Here is a 22,392-nt window from a genome sequence, read left to right as displayed (position 1 = left end):
CATAGTAGAAAGCTCTCTGGGTTTGCTTGGCAGATATTGTGCTGTTGATGTCAGAGGTTTTTAACTTTAACTCATTGACAAGCAAAGAAGAACATTGAGAGAATATGTTATCAGGAGCCACGGATACTTGTCTTCAGTAGTAGGTCAGTCTGACATTTATTTTGGTGCATTAAAAAAACAAAACAAAGTGATGATCTTGTTTCATATTAAAATAAATCCCATACCTTACACCCCAGAGGTTATCAACGTCCAATATTTATTCTAGGAAAAACCCAGCTGGAAGAAGTTAGTAGACCTGCTGATTCTTGATGAAAATGGGAAATTCACAAATGTTTAAAATAATATTTCATTTAAAAGCCATAATTCATAATTAGCCAACAACAGTTTCCTTAGAGAATTTACTCATAACTAGGTGCAATACTTGATGTTTTCTCAAATGAGCAAAAAATGAATTAAAATAAGCCAAAACAAAATTAAAATAAAATACTTGTATGGGGAACACCAAAATGGTAACCCAGGTCTGTAAATTAGACTGAGAAATCCAAAATCATTACAGAAAGATAGCTGCAAATTACATTTATTGTATGCCAAGAAAACTAAAAGGACATATCCATATGGTCTCCAGGATTTATTTATTTGATTTTTTTCTTCTATAATCTTCTAGGGGTGTCAAACTCGATTTCATTGTGAGCTGCACCAGGCTCACAATGTTTGATCTCGGGGCCCAGGGGGCATGGCCAGGAGTATGTCCAGGGGGCATGGCCAGCTTGATGTCACTCTTGGAGGCTCAGTTTTTGACTGCAATGGCCTCCTGTAGCCCTCTGCCAGTGAAAATGGAGTATGCAATCTCCCCGGGTTCTGTTTTCGCAGACAGAGGGCTACAGGAGGCCATCACGGCAAAAAAATGCCACCATGTGAGGCCACATGCAGCCCCCCAAGCTCCATTTTCACTAGCAAAGGGCTGCAGGAGGCTGTCGCAGCCAAAAACAGAACCTGAACAGGCCTTGTGTGACTTCCCTCAGTTCCATTTTTGTTGGCAAAGGCACCATGGACTGATCCTTTGCTGTTTCCAGGGCAGTATCGTGGGCCAGATCAAAGCACACTGCAGGCCAGATCCTACCCCCTGTTCTAGACAACCCATGCCTTATTACATCATCATCAGAGGTATTTCCTTACCTAAACGAAGAAATAGATGGACCAGGGGTGTCAAACTCGATTTCACTGAGTACTGAGTACTGAGATTTCACTGGGTTGTGTTTGACCTCAGGGGGCCTGGATGGGCCCGAGGGCTATTTTCACTAGCAGAAGGCTAGTGGCTGGCCAAAAACTTGAGCCAGGGAGGCCGCATGTGGGTACCTTGGGCTTTGTTTTTGCTGGCAGAGGCATCATAGGCCGGTCCTTTGCTGTTTCCAGGGTGGTCCTATGGGCCAGATGTAAGCATCCCATGGGCCAGATCCAGCCCATGGGCCTTGAGTTTGACACCCCTGAGATAGACCAAAGCAGTGGTAGCAGAAGAGACTTCTGACTTCCTGAAGGCTTCTCAATTTGATTTACTCATGGGAAGATGGCTGCTAGAATCCTTCCTTGCTCCTTCTCTCCCAAGTTTGGTAGATAGTGCCCAACAAGGATGGTGAGGTTCTTGCTCCTGGAGAGCTTATCACCTTTTAGATCCAACCATGCAATTCCATGCATCTTTTAGATCCAACCATGCATTTCAATATTTCTGCCCATCATGCAGACCCAAACTTGACAAATATATTGCCCTGTTTGAAAGAGTTGATACCATAGAAACACAAATAACATCCCTTGACACCATAGTAGCATCCCTGGACACTTTAAAAGATTAACTAACCTTGAAAAAAAAAAGACACAACACAAAAACCCAAACATCCAATAGCTACAAACCACATCTCTACCCAACAACCACAACCCAATCCACAAAAAAACCACAAATCCAACAAATAATGATATCCCAATCCTCGTCAGAGAAGCTGTCAAGCACGAACGGAAGCGTCCAAACGCCATCTTATTTGGTCTAGAGGACATCAATGACTGATGACATCACAATTGTCTGCAACATCATCAGTGACTATCAAGGATCAACCATCTCCCCTGATGAAATACTTGACATTTCCCGCATCGGCCCAGAGTTCAAAAACAGTGATGGCTCGGTGACCCCACGCTTCTGCAGGGTCATTTGCAAAAATGAATCAAACAAATGTAAATTCATTTATACTATAAATTCACTCGCCAAAAGCAACACCAACCATAAGAACCTCACCTAGCCTTACAGCAACGTGTATGATCCCGTGAGCTGTGCTCTGAGCTCAAAAGACTCCATGAACAAGGAAATACTAACCTATACATTGACTACCGCACAGAATGTATCAAAAGCAAGACCTTCAACTTACATCCCATTAACCATCACCCCAACATCCAACATTAGGCATGCACCCCCATTACTTCCTCCAGACCCACTACTACATATCTAAAATGCAAACTACTCAATGCAAGAAGCCTCACAAACAAAATACATGAATTCCTCATCTTATTAGGCACGGCCACATTCAACATTATATTTGTCTATGAGACATGGTTAAATGCATATTTTCCAGACTCCATTATCACAGTCAGCGAATATCATGTTTATCAGTTAGATCGCGAAATCCACAGAGGAGGTGGAGTTGCTATCTTCTACAAAAAATCCCTAAATCTAAAAAAGATTCAAATTACACAGAAACTTGTTCTCCCAGAGACCATCTGTAAACTGTCCTCATATGCCATAATCCGCTTCTTACTATGCTACAGAGCCACGGATTATGACATAGTTCATGCAAACAAGCTAACTTCACTGTTAACGTGGGCTGCCTCTTGTCCTCACCCTCTTATTTTCCTTGGTGACTTCAATCTACCTCTTATAAATTGGACACTAAATGAATGTATATCCAAACCCATACATGCAACTCTATACCATGCTGTTACTACACTGGGACTGGATCAATTAGTAACTAACAACACTAGACTCAATAACTGCCTCAACCTTATCTTCTGCAACAGCTCAAACTCAATATATGGCCTACAAATACAAGAACGGTTTTCAAACAGTGACCACAGTATGATCGACTTTTGTCTCAATTTACGCCCTCACAAAGAAGATCATAATGATGGATCCCCAAAATACAACTTCAAAAAAGCCAACTATGATCTCACAGATGTTGACCTATCATCTCTTGATTGGCACATTCTGTTCTTTAGCTGTAATACTACAGAAGACCATTATAATGTATTCTTGTTTGAACTTGAAAAAGTCATTAAACTATATGTACCCCAAAACCAAAACCAAATTACCCATAACAATAAGAAAACTTCAATAAAAAAAGATCACTGTGGTGTAAAAACAAAACTAGCTATGTAGCAAACTTTAAAAACCAATACAACACCCATGCCAACAGATAAAGACAGAATGCACAAATTATCACTGCAAGCAAGAGGAAAATCTCCTACATATAAAATCCACCTGCGCCTTCTACAATTTTGTTAACACCAAACTAAAAGAATCAAGAACCATCCCACCCCTAAAAGGACCAAATGGGTAAGACTGCAACGATGAAGTTGTTAAGGCCGATCTCTTCAACAAATTCTTCAGTTCAGTCTTTGTAAACAGCGATGGTTCATGCCCCACATTTCCTAGTCGTACCACAACTAACTGTAATGACTTACAACATATTGACTTTACAGAAGATAACATAGAAAAGGAACTATGAAACCTAAACCATCCCTATCTATTGGCCCCAATGGATTATGTGCATACTTATTAAAAAAGCTCTCTTCTGCCATAGTGGAACCACTAAGCATTATATATGAGATATCATTCAGAACCAGCTCCTTACCAAACCTATGGTCCTTAGCTACGGTCATCCCTATCTTCAAAAAAGGTGACCCCGGCCTGGTTGAAAACTACACACCAATCTCACTGTGTTGTGTCACGTGCAAAGTCATGGAATCAATCATTAACCAATTTATCACCCTCCACAGAGTCAAACAACCTACTCTCCAAAAAACAATTTGGTCTCAGGAAAAAAATTGTCCTGCAATCTACAATTTTTACACTGCAAAAGCATGTGGACTACTCTACTTGACCAGGGTAAAGCTATAGATGCAATTTACATAGACTTCTGCAAAGCCTTTGATTCAGTGGTACATGACAAACTACTGTTAAAACTAAATTCTTATGGCATTTCTGGATCCCTCCATAAGTGGATTACCGCGTTCCTGTCAAACAAGCAACAAATAGTAAAAATAGGGAGTGCTATATCAAACCCTACTCCAGTTAACAGCAGTGTCCCCCAAGGCAGCGTTCTAGAACCCACACTCTTTATATAAATGACCTTTGTAATCACCTTATAAGCAACTGCGTCCTCTTTGCGGATTATGTAAAACTATTCAACATCACTGATAATGCTACTATCCTTCAAAGCGACCTTGATTATGTCCTTATGTGTCTGAATGGTCAAACATCTGGCAACTCCAAATCTCGACCAACAAATGCTCTGTCCTACACATTGGTAAAAAAAATCAGTACACCAAATACAAACTAGGCGTATATGACCTCGTTGATGATCCTCACTCTGTCAAGGACCTTGGGGTTCTCATATCAAATGACCTAAGTGCCAGAGCTAACTGTAACAGCATTGCCAAAAAGGCATTAAGAGTTGTAAATCTAATCTTATGAAGCTTCTCCTCCGGAAATATCGAATTGCTAACTAGAGCATACAAAACTTTTGCCAGTATCAAATACAGCTCATCAGTCTGGAATCTGCACTGCATATCAGACATTAATACAATTGAACGAGTCCACAATTATTTCACAAGAAGAGTACCTACACTCCTCTGCTCGCAACAGAATATCCTATATCACCAGGCTTGAGATTTTGGGCTTGGACAACCTTGAACTACGCCGCCTGTGGTTAGACTTAAGCGTAGCACATAAAATTATCTGCTACAATGTCCTACAAGGCAATGACTACTTCAGCTTCAACCACAACAATACAAGAGCACACAACAGATACAAACTCAATGTAAACTGCTTCAAACTTGATTGCAGAAAGTACAACTTCAGCAAGAGTGGTCAATGCCTGGAATGCACTACCTGACTCTGTTGTTACATCCTCTAACCCCCCACTCCTTTAACCTCAAATTAAACACCTCACCCCATTCCTAAGAGGTTTGTAAGGGGCATGCATAAGTGTACCATTGTGCCTACTGTCCCTGTCCTATTGTCTCCATTTATTTGGAACTATTTCCTGTATTACTACTCATGTTTATACTTATATCTATTATCTTGTAAGCGATTGACAAATCAAATAAATAAATAAATAAAATGATCACTAAAGAAAATGATCGAATGGGGATTTGATTAAGTAGCAAGCCACCTGGTTTGAAAGATACAGAAATTATAATTTGATAATGTGACAATAGGTTTCTGTGTGGCTGAAAATGATCTGGGTAACCTGGAACTATCATTAAATAACTGAATCAATTATTTATTTATGCTAGGTATATGATACAATTCCATGTGGAATACATTAGAACAAGCACCTGACTGGACTTTTTTACCCTAACCATCTATACTATTTATAGCTCTTTGTATTAGGGACCCAGAGAAGCTGCAATTTTCTTTGTTTGATGCCAGGATGGGTGTTGCTTAACTTTTCTTGTGAAAACATTTCAGAGCACCCATATAATAGCTAAGATGTTGTAATGCACCTTTCTTAGTTACCCAAGGGGAGGAAGCCCCTCAAAATTATTAGTAGAAGAACAAAGTTATATAGATACAATCATCACATAAATTGAAAGCGCAATTAAAAGCATTAATTCTTTGTTTCAGTGCTGAGCACTTAGAGAATATAATTGCAATTGGAGAATATAAATCAAATTTACAATAAAAAGTATAGTATATGTTGTAAAGCATCTGAAATGTAGTTGCAGGAGTTATGAATTAATATCTAAAACAGTGGAAATTATTAACTTCTGTATATAATTATTAACTTCTGTACCTATACCTTTACCAATATGTAATGAAAAAGCCACCTGCTTTTCAGTAGACTCTGAATTATCCTCATAATAGGATAGGATAGGCATAATAAGGCACAGTAAATTAAAAAGCATTGGGCAGACAAAAATTGCGAACTACAATACGTGCAGAACAATCTGCGTTTGTTGTTTTCCCAAACATCTAGTCAGACGTCTCAGGTGGCTAATGTGCAAGGCACACACAATTCAAAGCTCAAATAATATGTTTATGAAACTGGACATGTTCTGTGCACTTTCAGAGTAGCTGTGTAAGAAGAGACAACGGTTTATCTGATTTCAGCTAAATAGGGTTTTTAAACTAAATTATCTATTTCCTTTTGCAGAAGTGGATGAAACAGCACAACTACACTCTCAGTAATCATTCCAAATGCAATTGAAGAATTCAATTTAATGGTAATCAGGGAATATTTAATTTGCATTGGTTTCCAATAGGCTGGCTTGCCATCTGTACTCAGATATATAGCAGATCCAAAGATGAAAACAAGAAAGTCTGTATTTCAATTAATAGGAGTCACATCTTTAAATATGTGTATTATATAACTGCAAAACTTTTGCAAAAACTATTGTTATTTTTTTAAGCAGGCAAGTGGTCTAATTGTCCAATAATATACACATATGATAATAAACCATACGAAGGTAGGGGTATTATAAAATAAGGTTATATAAAACCATACAATGGTACTTTGGTACTCATCGTTAATTAGTTCTGAGAGGCATGATGAGTACTAAAAAAAAAATGAGTAACAAACATTTTCCCCCCAAAAGGAATAATGCCAATACCAAAAGTTCTAGCACCAAACAAACCATGAGTACTAGGTTAACATTTTTGTATCAAATTCATTGAGTACTGAATTCAATAAGTTTCAAAGCAGTTGAGTAGCCAGGTGTCATTGCACTTGATTTAGAGATCATGGAGGATGCTAAAGTCTAATTTACATAAATTGTACATAAGATAACAAAATACATTACACTGCTCTACACTGATGCTACTGCTATAATTTCATAAATTCTTGTAAGTCCTGAAAAGACCAATGCCAGCAATATTTTGGTACATCAAACAAAATCAACTAATTCTTAATTTTGAGACATCTAAAATTCTGGTCTTTGCTAAGAGAGCTATGCAACAATCCCGGACAGGGAACAAATAAATTTCTACATATAAATACCTTAGGATGGTTATTAGTCTAAAGGAATCTGCAGTATGCACCAGGTAAACTTTCAGCTGCTTTTGAACTTTCCTTTTACATAAGCAGAAGATAATTAATTCCTGCAAATCACTGACCAAATCTTATATGATGCACAAGTGGGGTAATTTATGTGAAGAAAGATATAACTGGAATCAATGCAAACAAAATTCTTGAGATCAATCCTCATTGTACCAAACAAAAGAGTAAATGGCTGGTTAAACCTTGATGCCTACAATTCAAGTAAGAGCTTGGAAGATCATGATCAATTTTTTTGTTTAAATAGCCAATCCTTTCCAGCTGACATGAACCCCTCTAGTTTCAATGGAAACTTTTCTCTCTCCCTAGAAACAGCCCATGGAACTGCTGTTAACTATTGTTAGCAGGTTTTTATGCAGGTTTTCCACACCATTATTAATTTCTTTAAGGTACAAACAACTGCTCACTCAAAGAACAAGGGATGTGGAGCTCCAGGCTGAAATTAATAAATTGTCCTAACATGACAGAAACTGGATTTTAAATAGGCCACTTCGGAACCAGAAAAATACTCACACATTCTAACTGTCCCCAGGCTATGAATAGCCTTTCCACCCCCCCAAACCAGACATAGTATCTTTCCATCTGCATTGCTGAAAGGCAGATACTCCAAAAACCCATTAACCAAGCGTAGCTACCTATGTGATGACATGGAAAATGAATCAATTTCTCTTGTATTATTATACTACAAATCGTGCAGGGATATTAGGCCTGGTTACATTTGGTCGGTAGTATGTAAATTCTCACAAAGGTTAGACAATTTCTCCTTAAATCATCTTCTAGATTATTTGAAATCTTTCATTACCTGTGTAGGGGATATAAATTTTATGTTGCTGCAACATAAATAAGACATAACTGGCCATAGAAATAACCATTTCTGTTTTATCACTTTAGGTTCATGTGTTAGTTGCGTTGTTTTAGCTGACATGTACTTTAATTTCATGCATTGTAATATTTTAGATTTATATGTATATAGTTAATTAACATAATATTAAAAGCAGTCCTCAACATGACCATTTAATGATGATCTAAAGTTATAACAATCTTGTAAAAAGTGATTTATGACCTGTCTTCAAAAGTATGCCTGTTGCACCAGTTCAACAAACACATGATCACAATTCAGATACTTGGCACTTAGCATGCATTTATGACAGTGTAGCATTTTGTGTCATCTGATCAAAATCTGCATCTTTCTGAGCTGACTTCCAACAAGTAAAAATGATTGGGAAGTCAAATTTGCTTACTGGCTATATGATTCATTTAACATCCAGGGTTAAAAATGATCATAAAATTGAAGCTTGTGAAGTGATGACTCAAAACTGACCGAACAACTAAAATTCTAGTCCTAATTTTGGTTGTAGGCCAAGAACTACCTGTAACGTATGTTATATTTTTATCATAGAACCTCCTTTCTAAAATAATACTTTGTCTCATTCATTTTTAGTTCCATGATTTTATTTCTAAATTTTGCTGGTCATTGACTGAGTAAACATTACTGTTACTGTTACATTACACTGCTATTTATGGCTACAAAAGGAAATGATTGTATTATTAGATAAATACCAAAAGAAACGGAAGCAATGTTAAATGTCAAATAATCCTACTTCAGACACATTGCAAAGCCTCTCTGGAAAAGCCAGAAAGATGGTGACCAGAAGGAAGCCTAAACGTATAAGTTAGAAATGGATTGTCCTGATTTATCTGTGGCCAATAGGATTTGAAAATGACTTAATAGTAAATAATCAATCAATGAATCAAAATTTAACAACATCCTTAAACCTTCCAAGAGCTTGTTTGCTCTCAATAGTAATAGATATAACTGAGAAGGAAGAAACATCGAGCACGGACCAAGCAATATGAACTAATGTACCTTCAAATTCATTAGGTCCCCAACATAGATTATTGTTGGAGACCTACTGAATTTAAACAACTGTTGAGGAAGTTCATAGACATGAATTTAAAAACAAAAAGTTTGATGACCTAGTTTTAAATTGTAACCACTTGTTGTGGTTCGCCGGCAGCAGGTATGGACGGCTGAAGTCTCGGAGAGCGAGGACTCGGATGAGGGGCCTGTGTGTGGTGCAGAGATGGAGGGATGGGTCTGCATGTGATGCAGGGATATGTCCAGGACCATCAGGGAGTGGAATGCTGCCTTCAGAGATTGTGGAGGCTGGCAGCAGTGATGAAAAGGTTCCCGAGAAGCCTGTGCCCAGTGCTTGTGCGTGAAGGAAAGAGCAGCTGCAGCAGCATGGGCGACTAGGGAGTAAGGCTGCAAGATAATGGCCCCTCCCTCATGAGATAAAAGCCAGCTGAGAAACCGAAGTTCTTTGCAGGAAGCAAAGAAGTTTTTGCACTCAAGCCTTGTGGATGTTTAGAATATCAGAGATAATTAAAAAGTTTTTCTGTAACCTCTGTTTTGTGTTTGTTTCCTTGGAACAAGGTTTGGGTCAGAACACCACTCTTAACATTTCTTAAAATTTAGGACCAATGGTTTGATAGTGTAAAATAGCTCCATTTATATTTCATTCCTTTTATATTATCGACATCAAGTTTTATTTTAAAATGTAGACATTGATAATACGGAATTGTTGGTTTAGCTTCTATAAAAAAAATCTCCAATGCATTCTGTACTACTAAATTTTCAGAGGCTGCTAAAGTACCCTTGGTGTTTGTCCATTTCTTATAAAATCAACCACTATGTATCACTTTAAAATATCTCAGTGAAATTGATTTATTAATTGTTGTCAGTAATGTGATTTTCATTTTCACTACATTTCCATAGACTCATAGCTATTTTCATCCACTTATAACATCCCATTTATCAGGGCTGTATAAATATTCATATCTAGTAATAAAGATCTTTTTATCTGAATAATTGTCTTCTGGTGTTTATTATGAGCTGAACTATTTTTACATACATGTAATTATACCTTTATCACTTGGCAAAATATTAGGGTATGATTACTCCAGTTTACTGTGTACCTGGAGTGTTTATGATATTGCTGCATCAATTCTAATGAGTCTTTGATAAATTAAAAAGTTTCAAGATGAGCATAGATCAATAACTTATGTTTGATTAATGTTCCCAAATATTCTAAATAGACCCAGATTGTATTTTCAAACATGACAAAGATTGAAAGACTAAATTAAATGAAATGGGGAAAATTGGGTTTACTAGGCATGCTGAGACATATTAAAGTAAACATGGTCTATTTTCCTCTCTTGAAATATTATTTTGTACTTTTGTTTGGTTTAGTAATATAGTAATTTTTTTCCCAATATAGACTGCAATTCTTTTTTATCAATAGAGGCCAACATGAAATTACTCTGGTTTTTAGTTATAGCTCCTTCTATTGATAAACATGGTGGTTCAATGGCTAAGATATTGAGCTTGCCAATCAGAACGGTCTGCAGTTCGGTGGTTCAAATCCCTAGCACCCATAACTGAGTGAGCTCCTGTTACTTGTCCTAGCTTCTGCCAACCTAGCAGTTCAAAAGCATGTAAAAATGCAAGTAGAAAAATAGGGACCACTTTGATGGGAAGGTAACAGCGTTCCATGTGCCTTTGGTGTTTAGTCATGCCGGCCACATGACCACAGAGACGTCTTCGGATAGCGCTGGCTCTTCGACTTTGAAATGGAGATGAGCACCGCCTTCTAGAGTTGGGAACAACAATGTTCGAGGGAAACCTATACCTTTATTTTATTAATAAACAGAAAACGCCAAGGTCTCTATAGAACAGTGACCCCAATTTTTGGGAACTGGTTCCCTGGAGAAAGGTTTTTCCACAGATGGGGGGGGGGGGTGAGTAGTTCATTTGCTGCCTGCATCCTGTTTTGCTTGTTTGCACGGACTGGTTTCTGGAGTGCTGCACTCCAGTGCCCCTCCACGGACCAGGGGTTATAGAAAATAGCACAGCCTTTATTTTCTAACAGAAGGAAAAATGTGTAAGACAGAAAGGACTAAAGTGAATGGGGAATTCTCACAATTTGGAGTGAAAAAAGAGAGAGCAACCTAATTTGGAGAGGGCCTATTTTGTCTTTTAAAGAAGTCCCTCATCCGCACACTGTAAAGAAAGGATTAAAATGTTTTACTCTGGGCGATCCTAAAAATCAAAAAAGGAGAAGGAAAAGTGGGGGAGATATTTACAGATCATACAAAGCTTTTAGGGATCACCTTGTCTTCTTCTGATCTATGTTGTCCTACACAAAGCACTGATTAGTTTCTAAAAAGCTAGCATTTCAAGTTTAAATGAAGTTTCCTATTTGGCCCATGCAAGATTTCCTAAATATAAATCTTACTATACAGCATGCAAAAATAATTTTACCCTTATCAAGCTTTTTAAATAAATTATCTGAAATGGACTACCTTACAATAAGCACAATTTTTTTTTTTTCCATGACCCTGATCTGGGATTTCTCGCAATAGTACCACTTCTGCCAGGTACACTCTTCAGGGTTTCATATTTCTCCAAATAAAATAAGAAGATTCTATGGTTTTCCCTTATCTACATCTGAGAAGTGAGCTGCAGCTCTCTGACCAACAGTACTCCTCATTGTCTTTTTCTCAACATTCGTTACTAATATAAACCCTTCAGTGATGCAACCAAAAAAAATGAAAAGGTGGTTAATACATTAGTGAAAGTTTGGCAACTGAATATATAATTTGATGAGTCTAAAGATTCAAGAAAAAAATTTAGAGTGGGCTTCATAAATACCCACATTAAGCACCCATCCAGACTCATGGGACAGATTTTCCAATTGAAAGTAAGCCTGGATGGAGTTGTGCTTTCTCAAAAAGAGCAAAATTTATTCCGATCTTGATAAATACCCCACAGTAGAGAAAAGGGTGTATGATCTCTCTCTCTCTCTCTCTCTGTGTGTGTGTGTGTGTGTGTAAGAAATGGGGGTGGGGGAGAGTACTAAATCCTACATTCCTCTGATTATCATTAACAGGATCATGCTTCTTATGTATGGTATCAATACTATGAGAAAAAGCAGTATTTCAAATAAATAAATAAATAAATAAATAAAACAAATAAATAAATAATTCAGTCTTTTAGAGGTTTATAACAAAGAAACAACAGGGAAATGTAAACAAAAGAAAAAGAAACATTTTGAACATCAAATTAGAGAAATATTTTTTTACAGTATTTCATATGACATGTTTCAACAGCAACCAAGGATGAAAGATTACAGCATTTCCTACACAATATATAAACTGAAGCTAAAAAAATAAAACTTTGTCATTTGATTCAGATAGAATCTGCTGCTTACATCTTCCTGCTTATTGTTTTGGAAGGAAACCTGATACTTACAAAGCAAAGCATTATCCTACTCAGAAAGTTATTTTGTTCTTGTTGCTATATATCTAGGGATATTGTGATAACATTTAGCTCACTAGAAACATACAAATGAGACTTCGTGTAGTGGGCCAGCATGAATTTGAATGTCTTGTTGATGAGAAAATTTTATCTTATTTTATCTAGTTTATATAGCTGTCCATCTCACCAAAGGCAACTCTGGGCAGTGCACGACAAATGTTGTGGTAAGAACACCACAATCATAAAAAATTATAAAAGCTTATTTTAAATATTATAAAAAGAAAGATAAAAACTCTAGATGAAGAGTAAATAAAAATAGCCAACTCAGGAATAGCCATCTAATTATGTCTCTGATTCTTTGGGAGTCCCAGGCCTGATAACATAACCAGATCTTGAGGACTTCTGGCATATCAAAAGACATTGGAACTAATGTAATTTCAGGGGAAATAATGCTCCATAAAGTGGGAACCACAATAGAGAAAGCATGTCTCCCAGGCTCCATAAAATGGGGGTCCATAGTTGGAGATATTTGCAGCATGCCTTCTATGGTAGATCTAATGGGGTAGTCTGATGTAACTTGGAAGAAGTCATCCCTACTAAAGGTAAAAGTTCCCCTCACACATACGTGCTAGTCGATTCCGGCTCTAGGGGGTGGTGCTCATCTCTGTAACAAAGCTGAAGAGCCAGCGCTGTCTGAAGACGTGTCCATGGTCATGTGGCCAGCATGACTAAATGCTGAAGGCTCACAGAACACTGTTACTTTCCCAGCAAAGTGGTCCCTATTTTTCTATTTGCATTTTTACATGCATTTAAACTGCTAGGTGTGCAGAAGCTAGGGCAAGTAACTGGAGCTCAGTCTGTTACGCAGCACCAAACTGCCGACCTTTCTGATCGTCAAGCTCAGCGTCTTAGCCACTAAGCCACCACGGCCCCTAAGTAACCTGTATACTCTAATATTAATTTCCAGTTTCCAATATTTATTTGGCTGATTTGTGTTCCCCACAGGTTATATTTCATTGCCACCCATGGAAAGTGCAGTATTAAATCAGGGCGGAATACAGACCAAAACAGTTTTAGAAAACTGAAATGTACCTGAGGTAAGTGTTGTCTTCAAGAGAACTTGATCAGAGGATATGCTCACATTTCAAATAACCAATTTATCATTCATTAACAACTATAAGACTATACTTAAAGAATTATGCCTGAATCTATTTTGCTAAATTAATAAACATATGCAAATAACAAACAAATTCTTGTTTGGCAGTTAGGAAATTTTGTCCAGAAATGAAATAATAGCATATGTTGCCCAAACTTCACAAGAAATCTCATTATAGTATATGAAGCATATTTTCCATAGTAATATTTCAAGTTTATGGAGATATGAACTGGGCCATAGTATAATTTTAGTAATACATTATCATAAATGTACAAAATATGTAGGATTATCATTCAATTATGTCTGTTATAAACCAGGATGATACTAATATGAGGGAACATGCATTATTTAGTATTCATGACTATCACTAAGTGTTGTTATCTAATGTTTTATGAAGAATGTATTTTACAATGACTATGTTAATGGTATTGCTATTGTTGCATGTACATTGAGACCTTATGCATTGGAAACAAATTCTTTTGTGTCTAATCATACTTGATTAATAAAGAATTCTACTCTATTATTATCTCATTGTGTACAAAACACAGTTTACTATTTATGCCTCAAGTAATTCTTTCCCTTCCCTTGTCTCCTTTGAAGAAACCATGTTAGTATGGTATTCCTTTGCTTTGCGAGAATATTGTCCCTCATCCAGATGTGCTAATCTCTGAAACAGAATGGGTCTGATAGAATATTTGCAAGGCTGCAATAAAAATAAATGATTGACAAAACATTCAGTAACATATTTTAACTATATCCACAGGATTTGTGTTTTGGAAATGGATAGTGAGCCATAAACGATGTTATGATGAATAGCAAAACAAGATGAGACCCAAACATTTAAGCTTGTCTGCAATTCCTACCTGAACATGTCCCCGAGACCTTTGAGCATTCCTTTCTTGGCTTTGATTTTATCCTTCTCTTTATCTCGATCTTTTTTCTTCTCCTTCCCAATTTTTTTCCGGTCCCCTTTCTCTTGACTGCCATTCATCTGTCTTTCTAGAGAATGGGATGGTTGGTCACTAGAGGTGGACACCGATTCTCTACCGGATCGTGAACTTTCTTCTGTGTCTTCTTCCACTAAAAGAGTAAGGAAATTTTATCAGGGGATGGAAGGAAAGAACAGGATGTTTTCAAAAAGTTTCAAACACAAGAACGATAAGTTGTTTTGTACCCCACCAGCTCCACTTATTTTTGCAAATGCAACTTCGTTAGATTTAGACAACAGAGAAACTACCCATTAATTGACAATTTTTTGCTCTCAAACTGTGGTTTAATTCTGTACTTGATTTCACTTGTAATACAGGGTATAATGTTAGTTTTTATTTATAATATACATATTCTGCTTACTCAATGCATGCTAAGTGACTTAAATTTCTACAACAAGCTAACACCAATAAAACCAGCTGAACAATATGGTAACACCAACTCATGGTTCATGATACCCACAGTAGGCCATTCCCCCACTAAATCCAGTAAGTGCTTCACTCAAAAAACAAAACAAAAAAAAAACCTCTGTGAAATTTGATCTTGACTATTTTTAAGTGATAACGGGCTAAAACCATTCTATTGATTAAGGGGCAACTTTTCCAAAACAAGAGGCTATGACCAAGATCCTTCTCTCTACTGCTTTCCTTTTAATTTACGGGATTTTGAAACCAACTGCATGCCTTGCATGTCTTAGGTGGGTAGATTTTACTTATAATAATTCCAAAGATAGCAAGAACTCATGCCATAAAGTTTTTTGTAAATAATAATCACTTTGAATTGGGATTGGAACTTAATTTGGCAACAACAGAAATCCTTGTGATATAAATCTCATTAGTTAGCATCAATCAGCAGTCAAGTAAAAGAGTATGTAGCAGGTATAGCTTTCAAGTCATATTCAAGGGCAGATTCATTTGGGGAAATTGCAATAGTCAGAAAACTCACAATTGGAAACCAACCAATGCTGGTCAAAAGCCTTCTTGGTCACAGCTCTATCCTGTGGGTTCTACCAGGTGCAGTGGTGGTATTCTACTGGTTCAGCCTGGTTCGGCTAAACCGGTAGCTCTGACGATCATCTGTTAGCGAACCAGTTTGCTCTGACAATCTGCTGCTGGGTCCTCGCACTCACCCTGGCTCTATACTGACCTTTATTTCTTGCTTTTCAACCTCAGCTGCTCCACACAGCACAGCTGATTGCCCCACGTCAGCTGTTTTACATACAGGGCTTGCAGCAAAAGGTGAGTTGCAAACACTGTGTGTGCGCACACAAAGCTGCACTCACCCCAAATTGGTAGGAAAACTTTTTGAAACCCACCACTGACCAGGTGAGTCCAGAAGTACCTCCACATTGTATAATAGCTCCTTCAAAGAAATGCAGCTGCACCCAGAGATTAAGTTGTAACTACCTTTCAACCAGACACTACTTATGTCTTGCTGAGATTCAATCTAAACCTGCTCTGTCCCATTCAGTCATTCACCAGGCTTTTCCTGAGTGTTCCCCATGAACACATAACTGAGCTGCTTACTTGGGAATAGAACCAGGGATGGGATTCTACCGGTTTGGACCAGTTCAGGCAAACTGGTAGTTCCAGTGAGCATTTGGCCCCGCCCACCTGCCCCTGCTCTTTCCTGTCCTTTATTTCATTTTTTTTACAGCACAGCTGATTCACGAGGCAGAGATGTTTGCCATGCCTCAGCTGTTTTATTCACAGGGGCTGCAGTAGAAGGTAAGTATTAGAACTGAAAATGGGCTTTTTTAAATGCAGAGCGCGCATGCTCACTGAACCGGTTGTTACACCAGTTGAATCGCACTACTGAGTAGAACTACTGCCTCTGACCCACAAACCCTTTCAATAGTCCCAAAAGACAACATGGTTAATGGGAACAAAAGCTACAGAGAGAGCCAGAAGGATAATGAGAATATGCATATATTTGTGTGTGTGTGTGTGTGTGTGTGTGTGTGTGTGTGTGTGTGTGTGAATTTTCAATGTCTTTGCATACACACACACACAAAAACACACACTTTAAAATAAAAAATTGAAAATTACAGGCAATTCTTACATGTCATGAGAAAGTGATGCATGGATAAATGAAAGCATGCTACTGAATAGAAAGCCCTATAGCACAATGTATGAGTCAGTATAAGCCAGCTATGTTCAATAAATCTGTTCCTAATCAGAGGATGAGCTTTTTCTCTTTTTCTTCTTTTTTTAACATTTATAAATATTAACATAGCTTAAGTTTTGACATTAAGCTCAAAAAATAATACTTCTTTTATATCATGAAAATATCTCCTTGTACTGTGCTTGGTATCATTTACTAATGCTATATTGAAAATTAATTATGTAACTTCAATAATTATTTCTTCATTCACAAGCAACTGTTTTCAAATAACACACCTTTATTTTAAATAAAAATAAAAGTATAAAAATAACCCTGGTTAATAGACTCACACATAACTGCAGATAGAATATTAAATCAGCTTGCCCTTTTGAAGATGATGCAAATGTGCACATAATTTCTATTGAATAGGACCATGGGCTGAATTTTCTGAAGCTATTTTCCTAATTACTCCATAAAGCAAGCAAAATGCAAAGAAGAAAACATAATTATTTAATATGAAACTGTTTCATAGTTGAGTGTCTAGACTGCTTATTGTATTACTTAATATCAGCCCAAGCTCCAGCAATTAAGAAAGATAAGAAAGCTTTGCCAATTTATTCAGATTCAAATGGCTTGCTTCTGACTACACCCACTAAAAATGAGATCTGTTTCTTGTCATCCTTTTCAAGAGTTTGAAAACAAGCACTATGATTCATATGATTGGAATATCCCAAGCAGTCATCTCTGACTTTCTGATTATAGCTCTTAAAATCTATATGTAACTCCCGCCAAACTTATCTTTTATACATTGTTTAAGAGTATGAATAGCTTATTCTTCTAAAGGGAGCAATTATATTATGTTTGCAAAGTCAGTGTACTCCTTTATCACATGTTCCATGCTATAATTTTAGAACTCCCAATACGACATCATAAAGATTTCTTTATAAACAATTCATTGTAACTCTTTCTTCAAAACAAAACAAAACAAAACAAAAAAATGTCAGTTGGCTGGCAAAGAGAAATATTCAGGCTTCTAAAACCAGTAATTTTCCAGTGATGCATTGCACTGGTTTCACAATGACAGAAGGAAGATTTTTAAATTATTATTTTAGACACATACACACATACAAAGCACATAGGCTGAGGAAAGAATAAAAAAATTATTGAATGTAATTTAACTAGTGATGTCTCAATCAACCTTTTAACTAACTCTCTGATGCTCAGCCCATAATGAACATCGTGAAATGCACTTCAGTGTGACTATTACGTTATACTCCAACTTGGATCTAAAGGACTGTGCTATATTCTTATACATATAAATACTTAGGGAACTATGTAAACAAAACCAAACATTTCTAGTCATTTCTAGTTTTCTGATATTACTTGGTGCTCTTCTTGGCACCTGTCCCATGAATTGAGTCATTCATGAGGTGCGCTACCCAGAATTTTATGTATAAAATATGTAAAGTGTGCATGTGTATGTGTCTGTGTATGAGTGTGTGTCTATGTGTATTTGTGTGTGTATATGTATATATGTGTGTGTATATATTATATGTGTATATGTATGCGTATATATATGTGTGTGTATATGTGTATAATTTTATGTGCTTTTTATCAAAGCCAAACTGAATATAACAAATATGTCCTGTGATTTGAAGTCTACAATTCTATTATGAAACCTAAATCATCTATTGGGTTTTGCAACAGAATTTAATCCAAAATTATAGAACACTTCAAAGAACTTAAAGAAATGAATTCTACACAATTTACTCACAGGTTTCCATGCCTTCATCATCCTCATCAGCAACAGGTTTATCATATGATTTATCTATTGCTGCCCTGAAACTTTCATTGCATCCTCGTCCTCGGATTATTCGTGGTCGTGGACGATGGAAGGGAATGTCACTATTCAATGTCACTTCAGCAACTGCTGTCTGCAAGCTTTCTAAAGAGCTGGATTTCTTCAGGCCTAACCAAGGGCCCACATCTCTGGTTGGAGAACCTTAATAGTTTTGTTTTAAAAAAAGTTAATTAGAATTCACAAGAAGGCCATTATTCACATCCACAATAGTCTACAGAGAATACTTCCAATATTACTCATGTTATCTCTATCATCTCTAGGCAATTCTAGGCAGTTTTATAGGTTTAACCAATGACTGTCAAGTCATACTGTACAAATTTGATAAGGTTAGCAACATCCCACTTTTCAAAATGATGGGAAAGAAAACTCATCACTATGGTTTCAATCAATTTAATGAGAACAAAATAATTACCAAGTGGTTAAAAAGGAAGGTGGGGAATTAGAACTCAAATATTAAAGATGTCAGCATTATAATTTGAATGGCATAGCCAGTTAATTTCTTTTTTTTTTTCAACTGAACAAAACAATCCTATGTAACTACTGGAAATGACAATCATTAGAGATTGTATTGACCTAAAATTAGCTTGCATTCTTAAAATAAACATCTAGGGAAAGTTCTGCCTTACTAGCCACTTTCATGAAGAGAATTTAATAACATGCACTTAAATATTACAGTTTTCCCATGGGCTAGTCTACATAGATTTTCCCCCAGAATTAATTAACCTGTATCACTATAGTTATTATACATAAAAACTCATGTCAACACTTATTATGGACTAAGTAGAACTAATATAAATGTCCTTATCTTGATTATTAACAGAGACTACTACAGCCTGGTAAAACTTTGACATTCACAAGTAAACACATACGGAATATAAACTAATAAATAACACAAATGCACACAAATCTTATTAATTAAAATAACAAATATAGATTTTTAAATGGCATGCCGAAGAGTAGCTATAATATATCCAATCAACACTAGAAAAGACTAGAAATCGATCTAAGAGTTATATCCTATAGTTAATTAGGGTTCCATGAGATTCATTAACTACAATTAGTATTCAAATTAAGAGATTCCTATTTCAAACTGAAGTTAAGAATTTTCTACCTACTGTAGCTGAGATTCTATTATAGCAGGCATCACATGAGCTGATAGCTGTGGATAGACCATATCCACAAGCAGATAAAAAAAGATTACTGTTAAGCCAATTATTAAAAAGTAATCTAAAATATACAATATTTCAATACAAAAGGTATTCAGAATCATGCTTCCAACAGTTATCCTACCTAATGCTATTAAAAACAATATCAACCTGAAAATTAAGACTAAAATATAGATCAGGACAGAGAGCTTTCCTGTTGAGAAAGATTATTTGGAGTTTTGAGTGGGACTCCCTCAGTATGCTGCTGACATTCAGCTCTATTGCTTCTTGTCGTTCAACTTCAGCTAAGTAATTAGTACCCTTATACATTGTTTAAGTTCTATAATCAGCTAGTTACAGCAAAACAAATTGAAAGGCAAACCAGACAAAATGGATGCTATTGATAAGTTAGAAATATGAACCTGGAGATGAGATTCAGTTTAAACTCCTATAAAAGAATCAGTCTACATTTTGGGGACACTCCTTCATCCTTCTGGATTTAGAGATGGTAGCTGCAGCGAGGAAAACTTTTGCACTGTTATGATTTGTTGTTCATGCCAGGATTGCATTTCATCTTAATTATTACCTCACTAATGATATAGGACTATCCTTGAGAGTTGTATAAAAACTGAAATGAACGCAAAATGGGCTGATAGCCATTAGAAGTTACAGGGATCACCTGATGAGTATTTTAAAGGATCTGCAATGCTAGTAATCAGGGACAATTGGTAGTATTACTATTGAGTTTTACTATTGAATCTAACAATGCTTCAGGCCTTTATTAAAAGCCTGTCTTTCCCATTTTAAATCTATCTCAGTGTTTAAATCTATAAGAATCTGCACATTTGTCTGAATATATCTCTAATGACAAAAACTCATATATGTGTCCCTCATGAAAGGATTGTCTTTAGTATAGACAACTTCAGGGATGCTGAATGCACTGCTTCAGAAATTGAGTTTAACTCTTAACTTTCTTACCATTTAGAAAACACGAAAAAAGCTAATTTCTTTTTCTAGGCTTTTAATAGTTAATTAACTTTATTATTAATTATATATTTCAAATAGCTGTGTTTGTTTTCAATAGAATTCACCCTTGAGTATTAGGATGAACAAAAAGGCAGATTTTGTAAACAACGGAAGCAAGGAATCTATAAAGTCATAATCAATATGAAGTCACATAATTCATACTTCTACCTCAGAGGTCCGATCTCAGAGATTCTCAATATTTTAGGAAGCAGAAAGGCCTGAAAATAAGTAGAGGCAGGGGGTCAAGTGTGGAATGAGGAAGAAAGGAAAGGAAGGTTCAGTGCTTTCCAGCTGTGTAAATAAACTTTAGGTTAGGTATGAAAAATATTCGTAGTTAAGTCTTGTGCATTTGCCCTAGGGAAGTACACTATTGTCAGTGGGTATGGAAAGCTATTTGTATTTTATATTTGCCAAATACATTTGGCACTCAATAAAGTTCTTATTAAATTAATTTTAATACAATCACTCACAGTATTATTTTCTAAATTCTGATTATTAAAATGCAATTTGGGAAATAGCAAAAAAAAATTGAGTGAGTGAGTGAGTGAAGGAAAGAAGGAAGGAAGAAAGGAAGGAAGGAAGGAAGGTTAAATTTGGTCTGGAATGAATGTAAGGGAGAAAAGCTTTCTTTTTTTATCTGATAAAGTTAAGCTTCCTTAGTCCATGCGTCGGAGTTTCTATAACGAACAATCTTTTTTAAAAAAATACTCAATAGTTTCTTACTCTTTTTATAAATGGTAGTTATACTAGGTACCTCTTCATGTTCACAAGGGAAACTATTTCCTGCTACCAGTATGGACTATTGTGAGAAAAATATTTATGTAAGACGCGGAATCCCAAAGGAAAAGCGAGATGGGATATGAGCTAATGTTCCCAGAGTACTGTAAAACTAATAACGGACTGCATAAATTGTTAGACTATTTGTTGAACTTGGGTGGCCATCCAAATAGATGTGGACAGTCTGCAGATAAAGAAAATAAAGAAATAATCCTACATAAGCAAAATATGTAGTACGATGATTAAAAATATTTTTGTGTAAGCATCTCAATATTTCAGTGGGTCTCTTTTAGGCAGGAAGTTATAGTCAGAATTCTGGGTTTAGTTGAAGAGTCCTGTGCAAATTTGTCTATCTTAAAGGAATGGTTCTAGTAGGTTTTAAATATGGCTTTCTTGGGTTTAGGACCTGATTTATTCATAATTCAAATTATTCATAATTTTATGAATATCATTTATTGTTTGTTCCTTAAAATTATACTGCATATTCTGTGAGGATTTTGAGATCTATGTTGTACTTCTTTTTCAATTTTAATTATTAACACATCAAACATGTGATAGACTGATACTAATAACTAATCCAAGTCATTAGTGAGCTGCTTTAGCGGTGAGTAAACCTTTGTTTCTTCAGTTCTAGCCCAATATATATTTCATTGCATTATATTCAGTATAAGTCCCTGCATGCAGACTACAACCAATCTGGA

At 36.2% G+C, this 22,392-nt stretch overlaps 1 protein-coding gene across 14 annotated transcripts in view; it reads right to left on the bottom strand.

Annotated features, from left to right (window-relative positions):
• The window catches only part of PARD3 (par-3 family cell polarity regulator), a 609,571-nt gene that overhangs the window by 165,667 nt on the left and 421,512 nt on the right, over window positions 1-22,392 (bottom strand). For all 14 annotated transcript variants that reach the window (XM_087948426.1, XM_026672225.2, XM_087948428.1 and 11 more), the window contains 2 exons: window positions 18,657-18,884; window positions 14,656-14,872 (listed from right to left, as the gene is read on the bottom strand). In XM_087948426.1, coding sequence (XP_087804552.1) covers window positions 14,656-14,872; window positions 18,657-18,884 — 445 coding nt within the window. The remainder of the gene's footprint in view (window positions 1-14,655; window positions 14,873-18,656; window positions 18,885-22,392) is intronic.

This window comes from Notechis scutatus, chromosome Z, assembly GCF_049901735.1.
Source record: "Notechis scutatus isolate UNSWTSFEM ecotype Mainland chromosome Z, rNotScu1.2, whole genome shotgun sequence".
NCBI lineage: Eukaryota > Metazoa > Chordata > Lepidosauria > Squamata > Elapidae > Notechis > Notechis scutatus.
The sequence above is the reverse complement of the archived record's forward strand: the minus strand, read 5'-3'. Positions and strand labels throughout refer to the sequence as shown.